This window comes from Phalacrocorax aristotelis, chromosome 15 (assembly GCF_949628215.1).
Source record: "Phalacrocorax aristotelis chromosome 15, bGulAri2.1, whole genome shotgun sequence".
Classification (NCBI taxonomy): Eukaryota; Metazoa; Chordata; class Aves; order Suliformes; family Phalacrocoracidae; genus Phalacrocorax; species Phalacrocorax aristotelis.
In genome coordinates, this window is record NC_134290.1 from 879,782 (window position 1) to 902,331 (window position 22,550).

The 22,550-nt window shown below is 43.6% G+C and overlaps 2 protein-coding genes across 4 annotated transcripts in view; both read right to left on the reverse strand.

The window, feature by feature from the left end:
* SPECC1L (sperm antigen with calponin homology and coiled-coil domains 1 like) overlaps positions 1–10,302 on the reverse strand; it is a 79,154-nt gene extending 68,852 nt beyond the window's left edge. The window contains exons 1-2 of one of the 2 annotated variants that reach the window (XM_075110798.1): positions 10,206–10,296; positions 3,904–4,022 (exon numbers count right to left, since the gene is read on the reverse strand). The gene's annotated coding sequence lies outside the window, so the exon portion shown is untranslated. Of the gene's footprint in view, positions 1–3,903; positions 4,023–10,205 lie in introns of both variants that reach the window. The other variant, XM_075110797.1, reaches the window with a different exon arrangement.
* Positions 10,303–21,601: 11,299 nt separating this feature from the next.
* The window catches only part of BCR (BCR activator of RhoGEF and GTPase), a 105,309-nt gene continuing 104,360 nt past the window's right edge, over positions 21,602–22,550 (reverse strand). For both annotated transcript variants that reach the window (XM_075110792.1, XM_075110794.1), the window contains one exon: positions 21,602–22,495. In XM_075110792.1, coding sequence (XP_074966893.1) covers positions 22,406–22,495 — 90 coding nt within the window. In that variant the 3' untranslated portion in view covers positions 21,602–22,405. The remainder of the gene's footprint in view (positions 22,496–22,550) is intronic.

The window sequence follows — 22,550 nt, forward strand, 5'->3', positions numbered from 1 at the left end:
TATGTACTCTTCAGAAACGTGGAAACTGAAGGGGAGGGTATGATTTCTTACTGTGATTATTTTAATCTCATCCATTATTTAATATGCTTATTTATGCGCATATTGCTGTCACAAAAGTAAGGCTCAATTATAAGAGTCCAAAAAATAGGTTCCTGTGCCTGTAAGGTGAGAGACGGTTAAACAGCAATGAATGTATGAGCCTTTTGATTTGGTTGAAAATACAAAGTATCAAGAAGTGTTAAGCAGTTTTATCTATTAAAAATTGTGAATTATTAGGAAATTTATAAATAATCTTAGAATTATTAGTTCCAGAAAAACAGAAAGAAATGATCCCTCAAATTTGAGGATACTGAGCATTTCTGAAACATCAAATACCCAAAATACAGAGGAAAACAGAAATATTCACATCTAAGAGCAATGGAGTCGGTACACTTTCACTCTTTATTTGTACAAAGTTCTTTGGTTTTGATATATTTAGGATGACAACTTTTGCCCAAATAATTAGGGAATGACATTTCTAGGTCACTTACACAGTCCCAAAAGGCAGAACTGTGAAGAAAAGGTTATGAAATACAGCCTCTTCAACGCTTCGTAAAACACAGATTCAGAACTCCCGCAATATTCCACGGGCAAGACAGCAGTCACCAACAACTTAACGTCTGGGATATGAAATAAGATAGACTAAACGACAGAGTTCTTTACATTTATAATGTCCAGAGCTCAAACTTCCAGCCTTCAAGCTGCCCAAGCACTCTAAAACAATGTCTCTTGCTCAATAATTCCAAAAACATAATCCATTAACCACGGGACTCCCGAACCCCAGAGAAAGCAGCGCACTTGTTTTATTGCTTAAGATCGAGGCATCAGTTCTAGTGACTTGAAGGTTTGCTGATGCTAGAGGGTAATTTAAGACACCAAGGATAACAGGACACTGCATGGAATCACAGAAGACCCTTATGAGACTAACCGGACAATAAAAACAGCTAATAAAATTAGACATAGGTAACTCTCTTGGGAAAAGCAACCTCAGCTTCGTATATATAAATGTGCTCTCAGCTCATCAGTATTGCTCAGCAAGACTTCAATGTTTTTATTCACACCTTCATTAAACTATCATTACGGTGTTTGGGGTAAGGCAAAAAAAGCAAAGCGATTCCAGGAATTATTAAAGAAAGGAATAGAAAACAAACCATAAAACACAAATACTGCACTCAACAAAACAGTTTTTTTGCCCATCTATCCACACTCATTTGATATCTGCAGTTCTGGTCTCTCAACCTCAAAAAAGGATTTCTTATAGACCTGAAAAAGATTCAGAAAGGGGCAAAAATAAGATCAAAGGTATATAATAGCTCCCATGAGACATCTCACAGGGAATATGACAAAAGCCTATCAAATCTTGAATGGCATTGAGAAGGCAGACGGGGACTGGCTTTTAATCATCTCTTCCAGCACTAAAACTAAGGACCAACAAATGAAGTTAGAGCCAGGTTCCAAGTCAGAAGAATGGGCATATTTTTAATGCAGATTGAAAGAATGTTGTGGCTGCGTGAAGCGCAAGTGGAAGGGGAGACTGGACATGCACGAGGTAGCAGAATTCCCTAATGGATGCTAAGCAGCTGAGCACAAAGGGCTCAGAAATCCCTCTGAGCCGAAAATAATTGCAGGACAGGAACGTAGTCAGGGTAGGAGGGAAGAGTTTGGTTTTGGATTTTTTTCCTGATGCATCTGCTGGCAGCCATGGCTGAACCCAAAGCACCAGGTGGGATGGATCCCTGCTCCAGTCAGGGCGGTGACTGCTACGTTCTTATGCCGTGAGGAAAATACACAGATGTCAATGATTTATGGGTGCTGCAATTTTGGAACAATTGCTGCAGGTAGTTATTTAGAGAGCAAAGACTTTCCTATTACTTTCTATCTTAAAAATTCAAAAGGGCTTTTACAGTTTTCCATTACAACTTGTGGAAATACAAAAATAGGAATTCTACCTTTAAGTTACGTTTTCTGTTCACTATTTTCAAGCCACGTTTGCTATTGCTACTTCTCTTTCAAACAGAAGGGCAGAAAGACCAGAGCTTTGGGCAAGAATTGGCTGTTTTACACCTAAATTTTTCTACTCCTTCTTTGGAGAAAACTTCAGAGCTGTAACGGCTGTGAGCAATGTGTAACCGTTGCAATACTTAACATTCCAGACAAGTGACAGGAACATTTACAGAAGAACTCCTAAACTTACCAACTGTGCTCTAAAAGCCTTTTCATAACAAAATTAAATAATGTAGTTTTGTTTTCAAGCTCCTACTTTAAACAACTGCTATTTCAAACCACTGCCGAGGAAACTAAAAACAACTGTTCAGCAACTAAATCCAGCCAATTATTCCTAATGTGGAGAATCTGCTTCACAAGGAAGGGAGCACTGTGCATAACTCTGTCTCAGCACCAACTTCTACACTGACTGTGCCTTCAGAAGCTTTCCTTTTTGAATTACAGTTTTGGAAACCAGAACAAAAGAGCAGGCAAAACTATACCTTATTGGTATCAATCCTACAGCTGGCTAAAAATATTCCAAGTGGGCTAAGTACCCTGCAGCATGCCCATTATCTAGGGCTGCTCACACTGTAGATGAGAATACCATCCGCATTATATAGGTTTTGTTTTACTTGTGATGGTAACACACGTAATGAAAAATATCCTTATATCTGAAGGCAGTCTGTGTGTCCCTTGAAGTGCAAGCTGAGATAAACCTCAACTGGCAGAACATGATAAAGGAAACAGGAGAGGGAACATAATATGAAGAATATTAGTATGATAAACATGGAGGGACACAAAAAAATGCGTTTGGCTACATTGTAATTTTTCACTCCTTTTAGTAAATTTCACAGCTGCATCCAAATTTTAAGCTGTACACTAACAGGTGATGTAATATATACCTGCTTCCTGGATAGTGATTATACCCGTATGTCAGAATTTAAAGCCTTAAACAAACTTTGCAGAAATCTCAACCTTCTCTGTAAACCCTCATGTTAATATTCCAATAAAATAGAACCAACTCTTATTTTGGCACTGTAGGTTTTCAAGGATGGGGGCGGAAACTAACACAATAAATCTCCCAAAGGACTGGCCAGTTTAACTATGAAAGCAGCTAGTCTAAAAAGTGGTACTTGGTCAGTTAACCATGTTAACTGAAAGCGTTCTTATCTATTGTTATTCCAAGCATGTCCTAAAGTAAGAGTTATTACAAAAATCAATAACCCTCCAGTTACAAAAGTGTATTTAGTGTCATATAACCCTAAATATATACACCATAATCCGTAACCAACAATCAGATTCCCCTGCACATATGGAAATTTCCCTTGCGCTGCCAGGGAAGTACTTTCAAAACCAGCAATGTATAATTTTAAGACCAGGGAATTTGGCAGAATAGCACAACAAAAGGTGCACGACTAACACAACAGCTTCCTTTTGTTTCAAACTGACTAGCTCAGTAGATAACTTTTCATTGCAATGTACCCTGTCTCTAGCACAGCTGTTCCCAAAAGTGACAGCTAGAGTAGGTGACCAGTGATGACCTTCTCCCTTTTGTCCATTTCAAACATCGTCAGCTGAACTCTTGTATTAACATGGTTGCAAAGGCTTCTGCAGCATAAAGTTCACAGGGAGAAGAAAGGCAGGCAGTAGCCAAGCTCCCATCAGAAAAAGGGGGACAGAGAAAGGACGTGCAACGTGCTATTTTAGGAGCTAGACCAGCAGCTCCCAATACAAGTATGTTGCAGGTAAAACCTGTGAGATAAGTGAATAACTTCAACCAGGTCCCATCTTCATCCAAAACACTCTGTCAGATCTTCAGTTCTTGCAAAACCCCAAATCCTGTTTCCAGCATGGTTACCATGACAGATCTGTTCTTACCAGCTGTTGACTACTGTATTTTCAACTTGAGGACTTTCTATTGCCTGGATTTCTGGAGCTGGGAGGTGACCGGGTGCTCACTATGTCCACTTCACCACCGACCTGGTTTGGCAACATTCCTGAAGGCATTGCACCAAAAAAAAAAAAAAAAAAAAAAAAAAAAAAGAGAGAGAGAGAGAACAGGAGAAGCATATGGAGACACATCCCCTAAGGACCTTCCCAGCCCCACCCCGGTGCTTATGGCTCTGGGATTCCCAGCCCCAGAAGGACCATCCTGGTCTCAGCTGGACAAGGGAATGGCCCATCCACAAGCCAGCCATCCTAAGGCTGGGGGAGGGAAATGCCTGCTGGGGATTGCTTAACCTAGTCACAAAAACAGTTTAATTGTACCCTGCAACCAGAAAAGGCAGCCCCACACCTTCCTCAGTCCTCTCCCTTCTTTCCATTCTAGAGATCATAGCTCATTTTTTGATGAGTTGGTCTTTCAGTCAGATCAGGACTGATCTGACTCACCTCATAATTGCTAAATACTACGCAAAGAAAGCAGCAGAATTGGGAACTGGGAATAAGAAGGCATGCTCACCCTTTCAGAAACAGCATAGCCCCATATTTGTTTTAATTCAGTCTCAGGCTCTTGGACACCCAGCAACAGCCCTGATTTAAATGAACATCTTATTGCTGCCCAACCACCACCCCTTTCCACGCAAGATGACGAACTGGATAACTGTTATTTTTAAGCAATCAACACAAGACAAAACAGGGCACTCAGACCACTGCAGAGGGTCTGAAGATTGGCCATCTATTGATTTGAATTCTGTGCTCGGACCCACATCTTCCTTCACCTCCAAGACCTGCCAGCAGCACGCTCATTACTCAGTTTAAAATCCTTCAGGCTTGGCAGAGAAGAGACAGAACTGCATGCAAATCTTTCCTAAATACCCTGGTATCACTAGGGGAGGAGTATTTACCTACCCCAGTGTGGAAGCTGAAAGCCGTATATTTGAGTCATATAGGAGAAAAGTCTTTGGCACAGGATGGAGAGACTCCCATCTGCAGCCACTATTTCACCCCCCCAGGAAAACAGATAAGACACTGTTTCTCTCCCACATTTTTATTCCAAGCCTTCTGGAAAAGGATGAATCACTAACCAGTTTACAGAGTCCCTGTTTCCTTGGACAGTTTGGTTGTTGGAGCAATGCGGGACTCACATGGGGACAGAGCCTGGGAAAGCACTGAAAGTCCAGGACCAGTACGGCATCCCTACCTGGTGTGACTGCTGATGTGCTGATACCACCATGGCATGCCAAGTGCCTAACACTTTAGTGCTTTCTGCTGTGAAACACTTTTATGGTATTTCTTTGAGAAGCTCCTATAGCTCCAGGTTTCGTGGCAAGCCTTTGATGTTTGGCTGAAGGCCTCAGAACAGTCTTCCCATTCCCTTCAGTAGAATGTAGTCTTTCTACTAAAAAAAAAGGCTGTACTGAAGTCTTCGTAGTTATTTTTTCCTCCAAGTATCCTTTACTTAGGACACTAACATGCAAAAGTTCTAGACTTAATGGAATTTTCTTCTGTACATAGACATTTTACTTTTTACAGGTAGGTATCAGAAACATTTTCAGAAAACCATCAAGAAGTTCTTATAATGCACATTTGGATAATTTTCTGGTTTTAAGTTATCAGTTATAGTCAAACCCAGTGACAGTGCCACATTCAAGGATGTATCTCACATTTACAAATCATAAGTCAAGAATAATTTGATGACAGCTTCCAGCAACTGTATCTATTTAAGAAATCCATAATTTCCAGAAAAGACACATAATTGTCCATTTGATATAAACAAGTGCAGATAAAAAGTAGCCTTGCATGATTCTGTCATTGCAAGGAAAGATAGACTTTTTTTTTTTTTGGCCACAGAAAAAAAATAAAAGCAAAACTAGAACTCCAAATGAACAGAGTTACTTGGTCAGATTTGTTGTAGGAGTTATGTCTATAAAGAACAGTTTTAATTTTTCCTCTTTTCCTCCAGAAAAGACCTTCAGGGACTCAGAGGAAATATTTGCCATTAACTATTTACAATGCTGGTTACTTCTTAAGGAAAAGCAAACCGAAACAGAGAAGACTGTTTGTCTGCAAAGCAAGCAAGCTTTTTAACTGCAAAACAGATACTACTTTAAATGCATACCCATTATCAAATATCAGTATCATTTAGCTTGCTAAATAAGAGAAACTTTAAGCTCCGTACAGCTTGGCAACTCAGTAAAAAGTGAAAAAAAGAAAAAAATCATATGGCTAAACAGAGAAAGTCAAGCTCTAATAGATCGTTTTTATAAACTTGTCTGTGTCAGTTAAGACTTGCCAATATGAAGACTGCCAACATCTTAGCAATGAACAGTGAAATACATTGAAGGAGCCTCTCCAGCACCAACCCTCACAGAACAAGGAAATTCTGTAGCCGAAGTTTCAGGAAGGCTCCATCTGCCAAAACCACTGTGTGCTTTTAATGAAGAACGGATATAGAAACATACTATGAAGAACATGGAAAGTGTCAAGGAATGCTAAGAATGCCAGCCTCCTGGTCAAGCCTTCCAACTCCCGCCCCCCCAAAATGTCTATCCCTCAGGAGGTGAATAATCACTGCACGTACCTGTGCAGAACACGTACCATACACCAGCTAAATGACCAAGTCAAGAAAATGTTTCTAACATCAGAAAAATACCAATACCTTCAGGCTGATGTCATCAAATACATCACTCGACTATTTCAATACTACCTTTATTCTTTTTTAATACTATTTAAATACTAGATGTTAGATGGTCAGTTTATTTTCCTCAATAAAATTGCATATATACTCGTTAGTTGCAGGCAATCATTAGCTTGGCTTCATTCTGGCAGAGTGTCCTGGAAAATCAAACTAACTGAGGACCGTGCAAGTCTTACCTTTCATAAATGTCAAACCAAGTCTTGAAGTAACTAAAAATGAGTTATTTTCTCTCTTGACATTGTGCTTAAGTGGCTTTACAACCCTTTAATATGTAAAAAATGGCTAGCTGTATATTATGATTTTTTTTTTCTGGTACTGAAACCTTGCAGATTGATCCCCTTTAAAAAGTATCCTTTTACCTAACTTCACAATTTATTCTTGTATTACTCTTTTTTTTCTGAAATTTGGGAAACTATTAGTTCTGCCACTTATTTGCAACAAAGTGTCAGTTCTTTGCAAAATTACGGTATCCCGAGACACTTACTGTCAAAGATGAAGATCAGGAGTTGCAGTCCTCTTTCCCAAAGAAAATCATGCATGTGTGTGTGAACACGCTAATGATAAATTATTTATATGTTAAAAGATAGTATCCTATGACTACTTGCAGGCTGCATTAAACTGTTAAGTGCTCCAAATGGTGGCTCCTCTGATCATTTCAGCTGGAATAAGTTCAAAAGAACAAGTAATATGTTCCTTGTGACTAGTCACTTAAGGCTATGATTAAGTATATAATTCAGCTTCTAACACCCAGTTTTTTCCTCCCTTTTTCAGTATAAAGACTAAAAAAAGATCAAATGGGGTGTTTTTTGAAGCCCGGAAGTAGAAGTATAACATTTCTTATGCTGTTTTTTCCACTAAGCAATAGAGATTCAGTCACATTAACAGCATTATACACTCCTAGAACTGGATCCTATTTGGCAAGATGGGCTCCAACGTCGCAAGACCAAGGCAAGAAAAAAAGAACTCCTTAAGTATGTTAGTGAAAGATCTCTTACGCAGTTTTCATCGCACACCTCCACCTCTGAGAACATATTTTCTTCTTTCGTACTAACAGTAAAGCATAAACGGCACAAGTTTATATCCCTTCACCATGTTACTTGCAAGTATATGTTTATTCATACCTAAAAACGTTAACGTAGATCACCTCATCCGTTCTGTACGATGACATCTTTGCAGCATAAAAATAACTATTCCAACATGCACTTAGACAGAAACTTCTAAAACTCACTGGCTATACCTTACATTAGTAACTAACCCAAGCCAGAGATTGTTCTCCGGTCCAGAGGCAAACCTGCACCGCTTGATTTGCGACTATATAGCCAAAATCACTTTCCCCTCTCCCCCATCCAGAAAATGGTAGCCATCTCCCCTGTCTGTTTGAAGAAGTCCTGGCATTTGCCACCTTTGAATGATGCCCGGGTAGGGCTAAGGAAAACGTCAGGTGGCCCTAGCTAAGCCATGCTAGTGACCACACTGACAATTTACTAGTGTGAGCGATCACACGCCAAACCTCAGCCTAACACCCAAGCTTTCTCTGATTTGCAACTATGGACACACTCTCCATTAAGTGAAACCTTCACTCAAGCCTCTCCTCAGGAGTGATGCAGAAGACACCTTTGGTAGCATGCCTGGGAGGCCACAGATACCAGACTGCCTTCAAATACAGAGGGAAACAGAAAACCCTGCAGAGCTGGTAAGCTGCAAAACACAATAAAAAGTGCCGTCCATGAGAACTGAAAATCCCTGTGCAGAGGTTTGCCCACTGTGATCTTCCACCATCATCAAATTTTAATAAAACAGTCCTTTCTACTACTAAAGAGAGGACAGAGATCTTTACCAATGACACACCAAAATTCAGGTCAACAAACAGCTCTTTGACTTGAACAGATAAGAGAACTGGGAAATGTGGGCTGCAGTGTTTATCTAGATGGCACTGTATTTGACAGTACAATAACTTTAAAAGATTTGAGATGTTTTGTTCCCCACAATTACATATTGTAATAATTCAATAAAGAAAGAAAAATAGACATGGGTCTTCAGACGTAAAAAAAATCTGAAAAATCAAGTTTTCTTTTCTCTTATTTCACATGGTCTACCAGCCTAGAATTTCATTTTCCCATTAAATGAAAATTAAGTGGCAGTGTTATAAGAAACAAGAGACTACTCCATCTCAGTTTCTCAGTTTTAATCTCAGACTTTACAATGACCTGCTCTTTTAATTTTTGTTATTTCCTACTTAACAACAACCAAATAGGCTGGAGGAGGGAGGACAATTTGTACTTCTGAGCTACTGCAGAACTATATTATGATCCACAGAGTTAAAAGCAGCCACTGGCTTTAGTTTGTCTACATTTCAGCAGCCAAAGTCCATACCGTTAATTAAGCAGGAAGCAGCAACAGAAGGCTTATGTTTGCTTTTGGGGTGAGCAAAGCTTGTACAAAGTACATCCTTTGACAGAACCTATGGCTCTTCAGAACACTTTCCACCCAGTGGAACCATTTAAGACAAGTTTTCTCCTACAAAAGGTCTATGTTTTCCAGATCCTAGCACAAAGGGACACTTTATGCAATCACAGATGGTGAGATGCTGGTGTGGAGAGAAGCATGCGGTTTCCCAAGCATCAGCACTGCATTGTTTTTCTCTCTGAGGACACAAAGCATAGAACACTCTTAGCACAAGCTGGTGACTCTCTGATTTTGGCCCAGCTAAAGGAACCCGCTTTCCTCCATCCCTGGCACTACCAGGTCACGTAAGGCTTGCAAGAGGTAATACTGTGAAGGCAGAGGGCAGGCAAAAAACTGGAACTTGTGGGATATAAAAATGCAGAAAACTGGCACTCCAGGCAAACATGAGACCAGAATCCAGACAAAGGTCCTCCCAGTCGCACCAAATCCTCGCTACAAAGGTGCTGAAGCGCGGGCGCTACACGTTCCCCTCAGAAAGCCCTTAGACGCACCGCCACCATCCCTCTCCGCAGAAACAAGCCAGGAGCGTGAAACCAACGATTTCACCGTGGGATGCCAACGCGGGCAAACCCGAGCTTGCCCCGCTAGCCGGGAACCGCGAAACCCTCCGTTACCTCACCGCCGCCCACCCCGGCGGGCGAGCCGGCCTCACCCGGGGCGCCCCTGACACCAGCGCCGCGGAGGGACGGTCGCAACATGGGTGACAGGATAAAGGGGAGGACGAAGCCGCCGCCGGGCGGGCGGCCCCCGGGGAGAGGCGCGGCGGGAGCGGGCGGCTGTCAGCGCCAGGCCCGAGCCGGCCGGGGAGGGCGCGGCGGGGCTGACAGGGCTGCCGGCGACCCCCTGGAGCAGAGGGGGCGGCGGCGGTGCGGAGGGGACCGAGCCTGAGCCCGGCGGCGGGCGGCGCGGGAAGAGGCTCCCCGCGGCGTGAGGCGCTGTGGCCGGCAGGGCCGAGGCGAGGGGAGCGCGGGGCACAGGCCCTGCCGGGGCCTAAGCGGCCACGGGCGACCCCCACGTCGGGAGGGGGTCAGGGCTGGGCTGGGCTGGGCTGGGCTCGCCGGCGCTTGGCGCTTACCGGGCAGCCGCCTCCTTCCCGCTTCTTCGCGGCGCGGCCCGAGTCTCGGGGGAGCTCGCGGGGCCGCTCCGCACCGGGCCGCGCCGCGCCGCCGGCGGGGGGGGGGGGGAGGGGGCGCGGCGGGGCGCCCGGGAACGACAGCGACCCCCCCCGCCCGCCTCCGCTCCGCCCCACCCCTCGTGGGCGGTGCCACTGCATTGCGCAGGCGCCAACCCCTCGCCGAGGCCAACCCCGCGCTGAAGGGGGGCGGCGCATGCGCCCTCGAGCCCTCTCCCCGGCTCGCCCGCCTCTCCCGCCGGGGGGCGTGGCCGGGTGAGGCATCTCGAGGCGCGCCGCGCTGCACCTGAAGGGCAGAGGGAGAAGGAGGGCGGCGGCGGCGGCGGCGGCGGCGGCGGGTTTCCCGGCATTGCCCGCGGGGCTGGCGCCCGGGAAACCGCCGGCGGGGCGGCGCGGGGCCTTTGCCCGCCCTGGATGCGGCGGCCTGGCGCTGAGGGGCCCGCGCCGTCCCCCGGCTGAGGCGGCCGGCGGGGCGGCGGCGGCCGCCCCCCCCCCCCGTCCCGATGCTTGGATTGCGCTCTGGTGAAAAAAAAGGGGTTTCGTGCCTTTTTTTTTTTTTTCCCCTGGAATAAAACCGTAGATTTTACGCTTCAGAGAAACCTTGAGGCGGGAGTGCGCGGCGAGGCTGGAGGACGAACGCTGGCGGCCTCGGAGCCGCCCCGCCGGGCGAGGGGCGGAGGGGCTGTGAGCTCGGAAACCCGCGCCTGTGCCGTACAGTACAATGTTAAATTAATTAGAACTTCCCATTTGAGCGGGAAGTACATAGAGACAGTTTGAATGTTGTAGGGAATGGTTTTGTCTTCTTAGGTTACAAAAACTGCGTGTAAGCACAAGCTTTCAGACTTTTAGCTCCTTTTGAAAGACTGCACTGAGCTACGTCTTGTAGCTCATCGTTGTCATGCAGATGTATGACTGCTGTAATGAAAAACAAGGAACAGCTGTTAATAAGCCCAAATTACAGGGCTGGTGCTTTAGTGGGAGGTATAAGTAGAGGCTCTATTTACAGGCATTGGCTGGAAAGTGCTATGAACACAGTAACTAAGAAAATGTGCTGATTTGACACATCCCTGTGAAAGTTACCCCATCAGGGTTTCTGTTTAGCTCAGACCGTGGGTTAAACCTCTCTCCCAACAGCAATCCAGCTGTTTTGTCAAAGGCAATGCTTCTGTTTAAGATTGCATTGCAGCCTCTCCCTTGAGGTATGTTCCTTCCTAAAATTCATAGGGCTGCAGATTAGTGAGGGCAAGTATGATTTACAGTCCCCTTCTCATCTTGGGTGAAATTTAATTTTTAATATTGTAAATGAAAGTAAGTAACCTCTAGATTTCATTAGCGTTCCTTTTAAAACTGAGATGTTTTGTGCTTGCATATGTTACAACATAGTTTGATTTACATTGTGGGGAAAAATTTACTAGTTATATGTCTTATGAAATCTGCCATTTTATTTAGATGTTCATCCCAGTCTGTTTCTCTGTTGGTCTGCCTGCTCTTAGCTGGCAGGGATTCCCCTGGAAGGGTGCTGCACAGGCATGGTGTACTTATTTGATGTTGAAAGGCTCCTTTATACTTAAGTAATACTTCTGATGTTTGTTTTCTAACAATATGACCAATGTCAGTCCACTTGGTTTTCTGACCCATGATACATTCCACGAAATGTTCTGTGTTTCAGCCTTTGGACTGATTTTAAGTTTTTTATCAGTAAAAAACAGGCATTTCAATGACAGCAGCATTACTTCTGTATTAGGGATGTGAAAAATGTTTGCATTTGTTTTGTACAATGTATTTCTCATGGTAGCCCACGAAGGGGCTCTGCTTTCTGTTTTCTAGCAGGAAACAGACCGTGGTTCATTCAGCTCAGTGAGTTAATGAACAAGCTGCTAGCTGACAGTGCGTATGCTGGTATCCTAGTTCAGGAACTTAAAAGGTCACTGAAAAAACTACATAATTTTGCAGTGTTATCACAGAATGGTGGGGGTTGGAAGGGCCCTCTGGAGATCACCTCGTCCAACCCCCTGCTTGAGCAGGCGGCACAGGACGGCGTCCAGGCGGGGTGTGAATGTCTCCAGGGAAGAGACCCCACAGCCTCTCTGGGCAGCCTGTGCCCCTGCTCTGGCACCTGCACAGGGAAGGGGTTTGTCCTCATGTTTAGCTGGATCTTCCCGTGTTCCAGCTTGTGCCCGTGGCCCCTTGGCCTGGCGTTGGGCACTAATGAAAAGAGTCCGGCCCCATCCTCCTGACACCCACCCTTCAGATATTTATAAGCATTGATGAGATCCCCCCTCAGGCTTTTCTTCTCCAGGCTGGACAAGCCCAGGTCTCTCAGCCTTTCCTCACAAGGGAGATGCTCCAGCCCCCTGATCATTTTCGTAGCTCTCTGCAGGACTTGCTCAAGCAGTTCCCTGTCCTTCTTGAACTGGGGGGCCCAGAACTGGATGCTGCACTCCAGATGTGGCCTCACTGGGGCAGAGCAGAGGGGGAGGAGAACCTCCCTCGCCCTGCTGGCCACACGCCTTTTCATGCACCCCAGGACACCGCTGGCCCCCTTGGCCCCAAGGGCCTGGTGCTGGCTCAGGGTCACCTTGCTGCCCCCCAGGACCCTTTCAACAGAGCCGCTCTCCAGCAGGTCCCCCCCAGCCTGTGCTGGTGCGGGGGGTTGTTCCTCCCCAGGGGCAGGACCTGGGACTTGCTCTTGCTGAATTCCCTGAGGTTCCCCTGGGCCCAGCTCTCCGGCCTGGCCAGGTCTCGCTGGATGGCAGCACAGCTTCTGGTGTATCAGCCGCTCCTCCCAGCTTGGGATCGTCAGCGAACTTGCTCTGTCGCTTCGTCCAGGTCACTGATGACTATGTTGAACAGGACAGGACCCAGCACAGACCCCTGGGGAACACCACTAGTGACAGGCCTCCAGCCAGACTCTGCCCCCTTGATCATGACCCTCTGAGCGCCGCGGTTGAGCCAGTTCTTTGTCCACCTCACTGGTTATGTCCTGTAATGCGTGCAAGAGTGGTTCAACTCTACTAGAACTTTCTCCTTGTGGTTATGTTCTGGATGAGATTGCCCAAGAGGATTACAGCATCTCCATACCTGGAGGCTCTAACAAATAGCAGACAAATATCTCTGAGAGTGGGGCAGGTATGGCTCATCCTGACTCAGGCTGAGCACTGTATTCTGCAGGGCCTTGGGGCAGCAGCTGCCTCGGGGTAGCCCGTCCCAGACTTGGGAGACAAGGCAAGGTCTGCCCAGAAAATAAAAAGACACTTCCCCGGGAGGGGACTGTGTTGCAATTGGCATGGAACATCCATGGTTATTATGCACTCATACATTCTTTCTCATCCTGCTCTAGCCTTAACCTTCGGTCATTCTTATCACAGGGAAGAAGTGAGCATATAATGGCTGAATTTGCACAAGATTGCATGCCACAATTAATCTCGAGCCAGTGGTTGTGTTGCTGTTGCTCACCCAGGATCTTCAAGTGGGGGACAGCAGCTGGGAGAAGCACCAGCCTGGCAGTCAGTGAAGAGCTTGACGCAGCAGGAGCGGGGGCTGCATGAGCAGAGGTCCTGGTAGGTGCCAGCACCTGTGGTAGGACATGACACCTTCCAGGTTTGCTCAGGGGCATCGTAATACTGTTCAGTGTGGTTGCACTACAAAGGTATGCTTTCTTATTGAGTGAGAATCATTTTGCAGAAGAATTCCACATTGAAGCTATCCGAAAACTACTGTGAAACTGTTTTATATTATACAGATACACCACTGGTAGCAAGTCTTAATAACAGTCATTGAGTTTCCCCTTCTTTTCCCAGTTCAGAGGTAAGCATGATATATTTTTGTCTTGACCTGCAGCTTATTTCAATGTAGTTTTGAACACTGTACAGTCAGCTACGTCTTTTTATTACAGAGGTTTATATTTAATTTGGACTATATTAAAACATAAATGTACTGGATAGGCTGGGAGAGCTGGGTTTGTTCAGCCTTGAGAAAAGGAGGCTCAGGGGGGATCTCATCCCCACGTACCAGTACTTAAGGGGCAGCTACAAAGGAGATGGAGACTCCCTTTTTACAAGGAGAGGACAAGGGGGAATGGACACAAGCTGCTCTTGGGGAGATTCCGATTGGACACCAGAGGGAAATTTTTCACAGTGAGGACAGTCACCATTGGAATAACCTCCCCAGGGAAGGGGTTGACTCGGCCACGTTGGACACCTCCAAGGGCCGTCTGGACAGGGTGCTGGGCCATCTTGGCTAGACTGTGCTCTGCCCAGAAAGGTTGGACTAGTTGATCTCTGAGATCCCTGCCAACCTGGGATTCTGTAAATCTTTAATTACATTAATAATTTAAATACTATTTAAGTAAAGCACCAGGAGAACTTGATTTAAATACCGGATTCAGTTTCCACATTGACTCCTACAAAACCCAAAAATTTCATGCAATATTTGAAGAACTCAAGACCAGAGCTGATTTCTTACGAGATATGTAACTACAGCTGAAGTGCTCTGCACACAAATGTAAAGATTACAGGGTTTGAGACTTGGCTGCATTTTGAAGCAGTACTCCTAGGAAAGGATGAGTACAGATCTGAAAATGGACCATTGTGCCCACCTGCTTCTCTACCTTATATGTAAACTATTTCAACATGTTATAGTTGTTTTAACTCAGCAATAACCCTGTACTAACCTCTAGATTACAAGTGATGTAGCTTTTACCTTTTAAAACATGAAATAGCTTTTATTTTGAACCACCAGTGTTAAATTCCACACCTCTAGCAAACTCAGTTGAGTGCAGTTCACACATTCAGTTTAATGTAGGCCCAGTTTTTAGTTAAATAAGACCAGAAGAACCTGACAAACATAGATACAGGAGATTTTATTTAACATTGTGTACAAAGAAAGGCTACAAATGCCTTAGACTTTTTTTCCCCCAATACAGTTTTTTGGATCCCTTTTTCATGTCACTTTTCTCAGAAAATGAAAAAAACCGAAAACCAAACCCAGAATGACAAATCCCCCTCCCTTCCTTTTCCCCCCTCTCTTTGGGCCTAAACTGAGAGATGTTTAGCAGTACAATTTCAATACCTTTTAGTATTAAACTGTTAGGATTAGGTTTTCTTTTCCAAAACCAGAGCACTAGGAGATACTGAAGCACTAGCAACAGCAGTATAAAATGTCAAAAACTGACTCCCTAACATGGTAGTGTTAAAACAACAACAACAACAACATTAACTCTGATGAAACCCAAAATTTTCCAAATAATAACAAGTTGTTTGTCTTCTACACCTGATAATGTAGCACTAATTATATAATTTAATTGCATTTATATTTAAATAAATAGTCTTAACTCATTCCTTGGAGTTCTTCACAGATTGTAAACACTTGTAATACTAGAGATAAGAACAAACTACACAACTTACAAAGGCAAGAGAAGGCTTAGCTTTATTTTTTTTGCTGGACAGACACAAAAAGGATATTTCACAGTGTTCTGCTGTGAGATCATATTTAAATTCACTGTTTCATTGTGATGCTTCCAGTCATCCAACACAGCGATTCCTTAAGCTCTTTTTGGTGCCTCAGTAATCACTTCTAGTACTGATATCCCAACTCTCAAAACGTGTCCCTGCATTGCTAAGTTTTATCCAGGATTCTGCAAGTTACATATGAAACTCTGAAGCCCAGAACAAGATTTCCCTTAGGCTGAGAGAAGCAGTGAAGGGATGAGAAGAGGCTGTTGTGAAGAAACGGCCTTTTGCTATGGGAGCTTTTATGTTACCACCTGCTATATATGGAGTGGTGTTTAGATATGGGTTGGTTTTCAGCTGGCTGCTTGCATATTGTCATGCACCCCTAGGTGTTAGCGTAGTCCTAATTTCTCCCAAAATAGGGCTAAAATGGAGGAAACTTGAGCTACTCTATGTAGATGGGCATTCAGCTCAGCACAGTAAGGAACTGGATGACTCTCTTCCCCCTGCTGCCTTCTGGGCCTCACTCAGACTGCCCCAGGGGACAGGTGAGCATCCAAGGCCACCTGCTCACTGGTGGGCTCTACCTGTTGTGATCCTTGTTTAGCAACACCTGTAGAAAACGGTCGTGTTCTCCTTCCTGGCAGGAAGCTGGTTTGTCCACAAGCCTGCCCTTCTGTACATCCACAGGAATATGAGATGGCCTTGCCATATGAATGATTCTGCCGATTACAGAATTGGTTCATCTGTAGGTGTCCTGGGTTCTCAGAACATCCTACCACCAGGGAGAAAGACTGCAACAGTTACACAAACAAAAGCTCCACTGGAAAATAAAAAAAGTTTTCTCCATTCTGATGAACCACTTTTGACAAGAGGATTTGGACACGACTGCAATTGAGACAAAGCAACAGAGCAAACATTTCTGCTAGGCCCTGTAATCATATTAATTCCCAAATATGCTTGAACAGGTATAAATAACATAGTCTTACTTAACTCACAAAACAGGCCTACAGGAGCCCAAAGCTTTAGCAGCACCTGATCCATTCTGCACCAAAAGGCTGGAAATCTTTTCGTTATCTCCAGGGATAGCTCCATTATGAACGGAACCTCCCAGTGTGGTAGTTTGTACAGTACAGAATGATGTGGTTTCTGCTGGAAAAGGAGGGGTCTTTCTTACTGAAAGGTGAAACCTGGCAGTAGGAAATAAATGACATGGGAAATACTCACACTGTTTACCTGCCAGTTTTTACAATGGTCTCCTGCAATTCCACTCTGAGGTGGTGACACAAAGAGAATAAACAGTGGAAGCAAACTGGGTCATTTAATAATTTTCTAATTCTTAGCAATAGCACTTGTGTATTTCCTTGACCTGGAAGGCCTAAATCTAGTGATATGGTCATGGAAGGAGGAGAATCAAGATAACAAGTACGCTCAGGTTTGCTTTGGTCCTACTGTTTCAACCATTTCATCGTTATAGCACATTGTGGCATTTTATCGTTGCAGCCCAGAAACAGACCTTGAGCTTAAGCAATAGCTGAGCTTTCTGGTTCTGTTAGCGTTTTTCCTTGGCAGTGGTGTTTCACCTGCGGTAAAACACAGACTCTGTTATTCCTCTCTGTCTATTGCCGGGGGTGCGGGGCGGGGAGGTAGAGAGCAAATTATAAGCTTTGCTTTCATAGCACTGAGCTGTGAATTTTCAGTAGCAAAAAAGAGGGGTTGCAGCACATCAGAACTGGGAGGCTACAGTGGCTAAATACCTGGCCTTCCTGGGTTATTGTTTATTTACTGGCAAGACAGTCTTTGCTCATGTTAGCTAGAGCATGAGCATCTTCTGTAACATGAAATGAGGACTTCGTTAGAGTTCCAGACCAGGTGATCCAAGCAATTCCTGTTTATGCTTCTCTCTTCCATTTTTGTGTTCTTTCTCTTCCCTAAAACCTTTTTAAGGAATAATCATTAACTGTAAGTGCTTCCTTTAGGGCTTCTCTTGGTTTTAAGGGCAATCCAGGTATTTAGTTCTATGCAATGAGAAATTTCATAGAATACATATGAACAGTCATTTCATTCTCATGCAGAAAGGAGAACTGCTGATACTAATTGAAGGCTGCAGTACCCCAGCTGCACACACCCTACGTTAAAGAAAGTGAATGGTATCGGACAGTTTTCTGGTAACGGTACTATGACAATGCTAGCAAAGTTTACAAAGAAAACCACACCTGGACTACAAATTTAAGAGGGAATAAACAAGTGACTGACTTACTACACCAAGAATTTGATTAATTTGATTGTATCTACTTAGGAATTGCCCTTTCAGCGTTTTCTTCTTCAAGGAAGAGAAGCAAATCCCTTAAATGCAGCATGAATGTACGTACTGGTCTTCTGGTATTACAAGTCCCCGTCTTCTTGAATTAAAGTAAAAAGAGAAAGGGTAGGGTTTTTTCTTAAAACATTTCCCACGCCTTACTAAAATTTCCATAATAGGAAGGCCATATCTGGCGGTGGTACCCCAGTAGATAACCAAGCACTGGAACAAAAGTATTAACTAGTGAGGAATCAGAGAGGGTTGATTTTTTGCCATCAGATTTTTAAACATTTTAAAAACCCATGTTGGTCAATTTACATTTTATACATACTTGAAAGAATGGCACATTAAGATAAGCGAATACATTGTGATGCCTTCCAGTGTTACAAGGGCAACAAACAAATTTGGAGATCCATGTTTGCTTTAAAGAACAGTACATTTGTTTAAATAAACTCCTAGAAAACTAACAAACAACCATAAAACAGATTTTAAACTGGTAAAATGAATAAACTGTAAAAATACTGCATCTCACATAAACATACTCTGTGGTTCCAACACCCTGTGGCCAACAGAAAAATTGCAGTTTTGCTTCATACGGCACATGCTGATTGCCTTGCGTTCGCAGCTGAAGGTCAGAATCGAGGCAAGCAGTGGGCATCAACAGAGTCACCTCACTGCTGTATTTTGCCCTTAGCTGATACATTGAAAAACAGCAGCACTAACATACAGCCTGAAATAGCTCAGCTACTATCTCAACTTGTTAAAATTGTGCAAGAATAAAGAACACCAGCAGCATTTGAATGGATGTGTTCCAATTTGGTTTCAGACGCTCCCCTCCCATACAAAGCACGCACAAACACAAAGCTGAAACTGATCCAGTAACTGTTATTTCTTGTTCATCCTTGAAAACTTTCCCCACTGTTTGCTTTACTTCTTAAAATTTTACTTAAAAACCTATTCAGTGTTAAAAAAAAAAAAGCACATGAGAATTTTAAAATCGTCTCTAAATGCCAGGAAACTGATGCTTACTCCTCTCCTTAAACTGAAGACACCCAGACTATCCTAACCGCTTGAATTTCTCTAGTTTAAAGTTTTAGCATTTCAGGTTCCCGTTGCTGAAAGCTACCTTTTCAGAAAGGTCCCTCCAATACACTAGAAACTGAAAGAGCATCAACTCCCAGTGCACACAGAAAGGGTATTTTTTTTGCTAAGTTTGCTCTTACATTGTTTGTATTGTACCTTTTTGATATAGAGAATGGAAGAGTTAGGTTTTCTGACACAGCTTGCGAGGGAATATATAAGAGTAGAAATCAGAAGGTCTTCTTTAAAGCCAAGTTTTGCAATTCCCTTTTTGTTTAAGTATGATAAGGCTTATTAAAAAAATAACAAAGCAAAAAAACAAACCAAACCAAAGAACCCCCAACCAAGGCCCCGGGAAAAGAACACAGAAGCCTTTTGGAAATACTTAATTTCTGAAAACATAAGGCTATTCGAAAAAACTTAATTGCAAAATTAAAGGAAATTCAAGAAATCAATTCTCATATTTCAAATCAGTCCATGATTTCATCATCAGCAATAAGATGCGCTATCTTTTCCAGCCCAAAATTACCAGCTTTGGGGAAAACATATTCATACGTAGCAGAAATAATTAACGGCTTAAGTTAAATTAATTTTTTTTCCCTGATCCACATGCCTGCATGTTAGATAATGTTACATTAGAACCGAGCATTATAATGAGAGACTAAAAGCAACAACCTGTAACAGTAACCAAAGCAAAAGCACTTTTCTCATGGTTACATACTATAGATCAGAAATTTAATATTAAAATTAACTTCCTATATAAATAAAAAAATTGGGCAAAAGGAAATTGGCACAGTCATTATGGTATTGCTTTCCAGTTTCAACACTGCAAAAAACAGCCACAGATTCCAAGCCCCAGAATGAAAAGGCTATTGCCCCATCAGCCGGTGTAGTCTGGCTGGGGTTTCTCACCTTTTAAATGAGGTCATCAGCAGTGCTGCTGCCTCAGCTACGTCAGACAACGCCTTGGGATGGGGCAGGGTACAGCTCACAGTAAAAGGATTGATATAGAACCGCTAGGTAAAAATGAGAACAAATACATAAACACAAAACCATGGAGTGTAGTTTACTGGTCTGCGTGACTTTTCTTAAGTCAATGTTTTTCAGGATTGTAAGTAATTTTTGCCTTCAAAAAGGCAAAAAAAAAAAATCCAAATCTTAAGCCTTCAAGTTTCCTTGCCATCATTCCCTCCCTCCCCCCACAAAGCACCTCCTACTATAAACACTTCTTCTGTTTTACGGGTTCAGAAGTTGGAATGTAGTAGAAATACATACGAGAGAAGGAATTTCTAGTTGTACATTACATTACAAAGAGGTTTGCTCCCAGACCTAAGGAGGGAGGGATACTAAGCAATATTAAATTCCTATAAGAATCCTTACAAAGCATGCAAAATATTGATATACTCACAAAATTGAAATTTATATTGGTTCCTTTTTGAATTTGCAACTTCACAGTACAATAATTTCGGAAATTATGCAGCAGTCAGAATTAGTGACTACAAAATCATTTCCCTTCAATTTTTTTCCTTCCACCTGTTTGAACTACTCCTTTGGTTTTCTGGATTTTTTTGTTTTAAATTGAGAGGTTGCAGATCACCTCTCAGAAAATGTGAAATTCAGCATAACAGGGGTTGCTTTCTTTGTCGTATTTCCCCTCAAATGACGTTGACAATCTAACTCCACCAATCTTTCAATATCTGGCCCGCCCTCCCTCCCCTTCCCCTGCTGACTCCTTCCCTTGTCTGCAAGCTGTTCTTTTCTTCCCACCAGGAGGATGACAGACAGACACCACTACACGGATGCTGCAGAAGCAGGTAGGAAGTGAAGGGGGCCGGAGTACTTTATGAAAGCGGAGCCACTGCCACCCCTCACCTCCTGATGTTTGGCACAACTGCTTCATAGCCAGAATGCTCTGCTCTGGATACCAGCAACGAGATCATCCTTTCAATACCCTGGACAAATACCACTGCCCTTTACGCCTGCCTAACTCCCGCGGCTTGGACTGACTTGGGCAGGGAAACCCGGAGCTGGTGCTTGGCTAGTCTGTTTGTACTGCTGGATGTAGTTCCATAGAGATTTCTTCACTGCTCTTACTTAAAACAGGGTTGGAATCTCTCGAGAGCGCACAATGCATGCTACTTGCTAGATTGTCCAGAAAGTACATTCTGACACATTTTACCAAAGTATTTGTATCTATCAGAAAAAGACTTGTAGGAGCAATGTACAACGCCTCCAAAAGTTCAAGTACCAAGAAAAAGATGTTCTGAACAAAGTTTGGAGTAAGCAGCCAGCCAAACTTACAGCCACTGACTTTTTTTTTTGTCCACAAATGCTTCAGTTATTTTTGCAGCGATAACTTATTTTCTTTGGAGTGTTGGGAACTAACAGCCTTCCCAACTAATTTTCATTAAGTCTGGTGGGGTCTAAGGAATTTAGCAATCCTGTCGGGATATTGCCCCTGCTTTTCTCTGCCAACAAACAACAGAATCAAACACAGAATCCCTGACTAATCCTCCTGGCCTCTCTTTAATTTGCGATATTTAGTTATAGTGTAACATGATTGGGTCTGGCTCCCTTCACCCAAACCCCATCAGAAGTGCAACACAGGCGAGAGCTGGGCATCTCCTTCCCTCGAGTTTGTATAAACTTCTGCAAGGGAAGGGGTGGGTGAGAAAAAAAAAACAAACCAGGAAAACAACCAAACCCCAAACAAACCAACAGCTCTAGTTGTACACAAAACCGTTTCATTTCTTTAGAACCCTCTTCAAATCAAGACTTGAATCTCTGAGGAGGGAGCATTAGATCCCAGGCCCTTCCCTTCTCTTGCAAAGCAATGCTCTTTGTGGCCTAGAACAGTACTTTAAAAATAGCAATTATTAAAGACACAGTTGTGATATATCCTTGAACTCCCCCTCACCCAAAAAGGGGTATCCTGTCAAGTGGTCCAGTAGAAATCTTGAAGTTTCTTTATGATAAATGAAATCCATAAAATGAGGAACACCTTCTGTCACATTCCCAACAAGAACAGTAGCCACACTCTGTGGTGCATTTGTTCAAGTGTCTGTTGCTCCTTCTAGTGGAGATTCTGCACAGCTCCAGCTCTGTTCTGGTCCTACCAGTCAAAAGTAGAGATTTTTCTCCTCTCTCTTCAGATTGTCTCTGGTTAACAAACAGCAGAAGCAGCTTGGGCCACAATGCCCCAGGACAGGAACAGGCCAGTCACGTCTGAAGAAACACTGGTTGTCTTTTCCTCAGGTGTGGCAGATTGATGCCAAGAGCAGTTTTTTGTGTCCTGTTGGTATCACAGGCACCTACACCTCTGTGGAGAAGAGAATGCTTTGCCTCTTGCTGTCTGGGGTAGGGATAGTCTCTAGCTGCAGGAAGTACAGAAGAACTTGAACCTGCAAAGAGAAAGAAAAGAGGTAGTAAAGCTCTATTAATTCATTCTCACCCCAG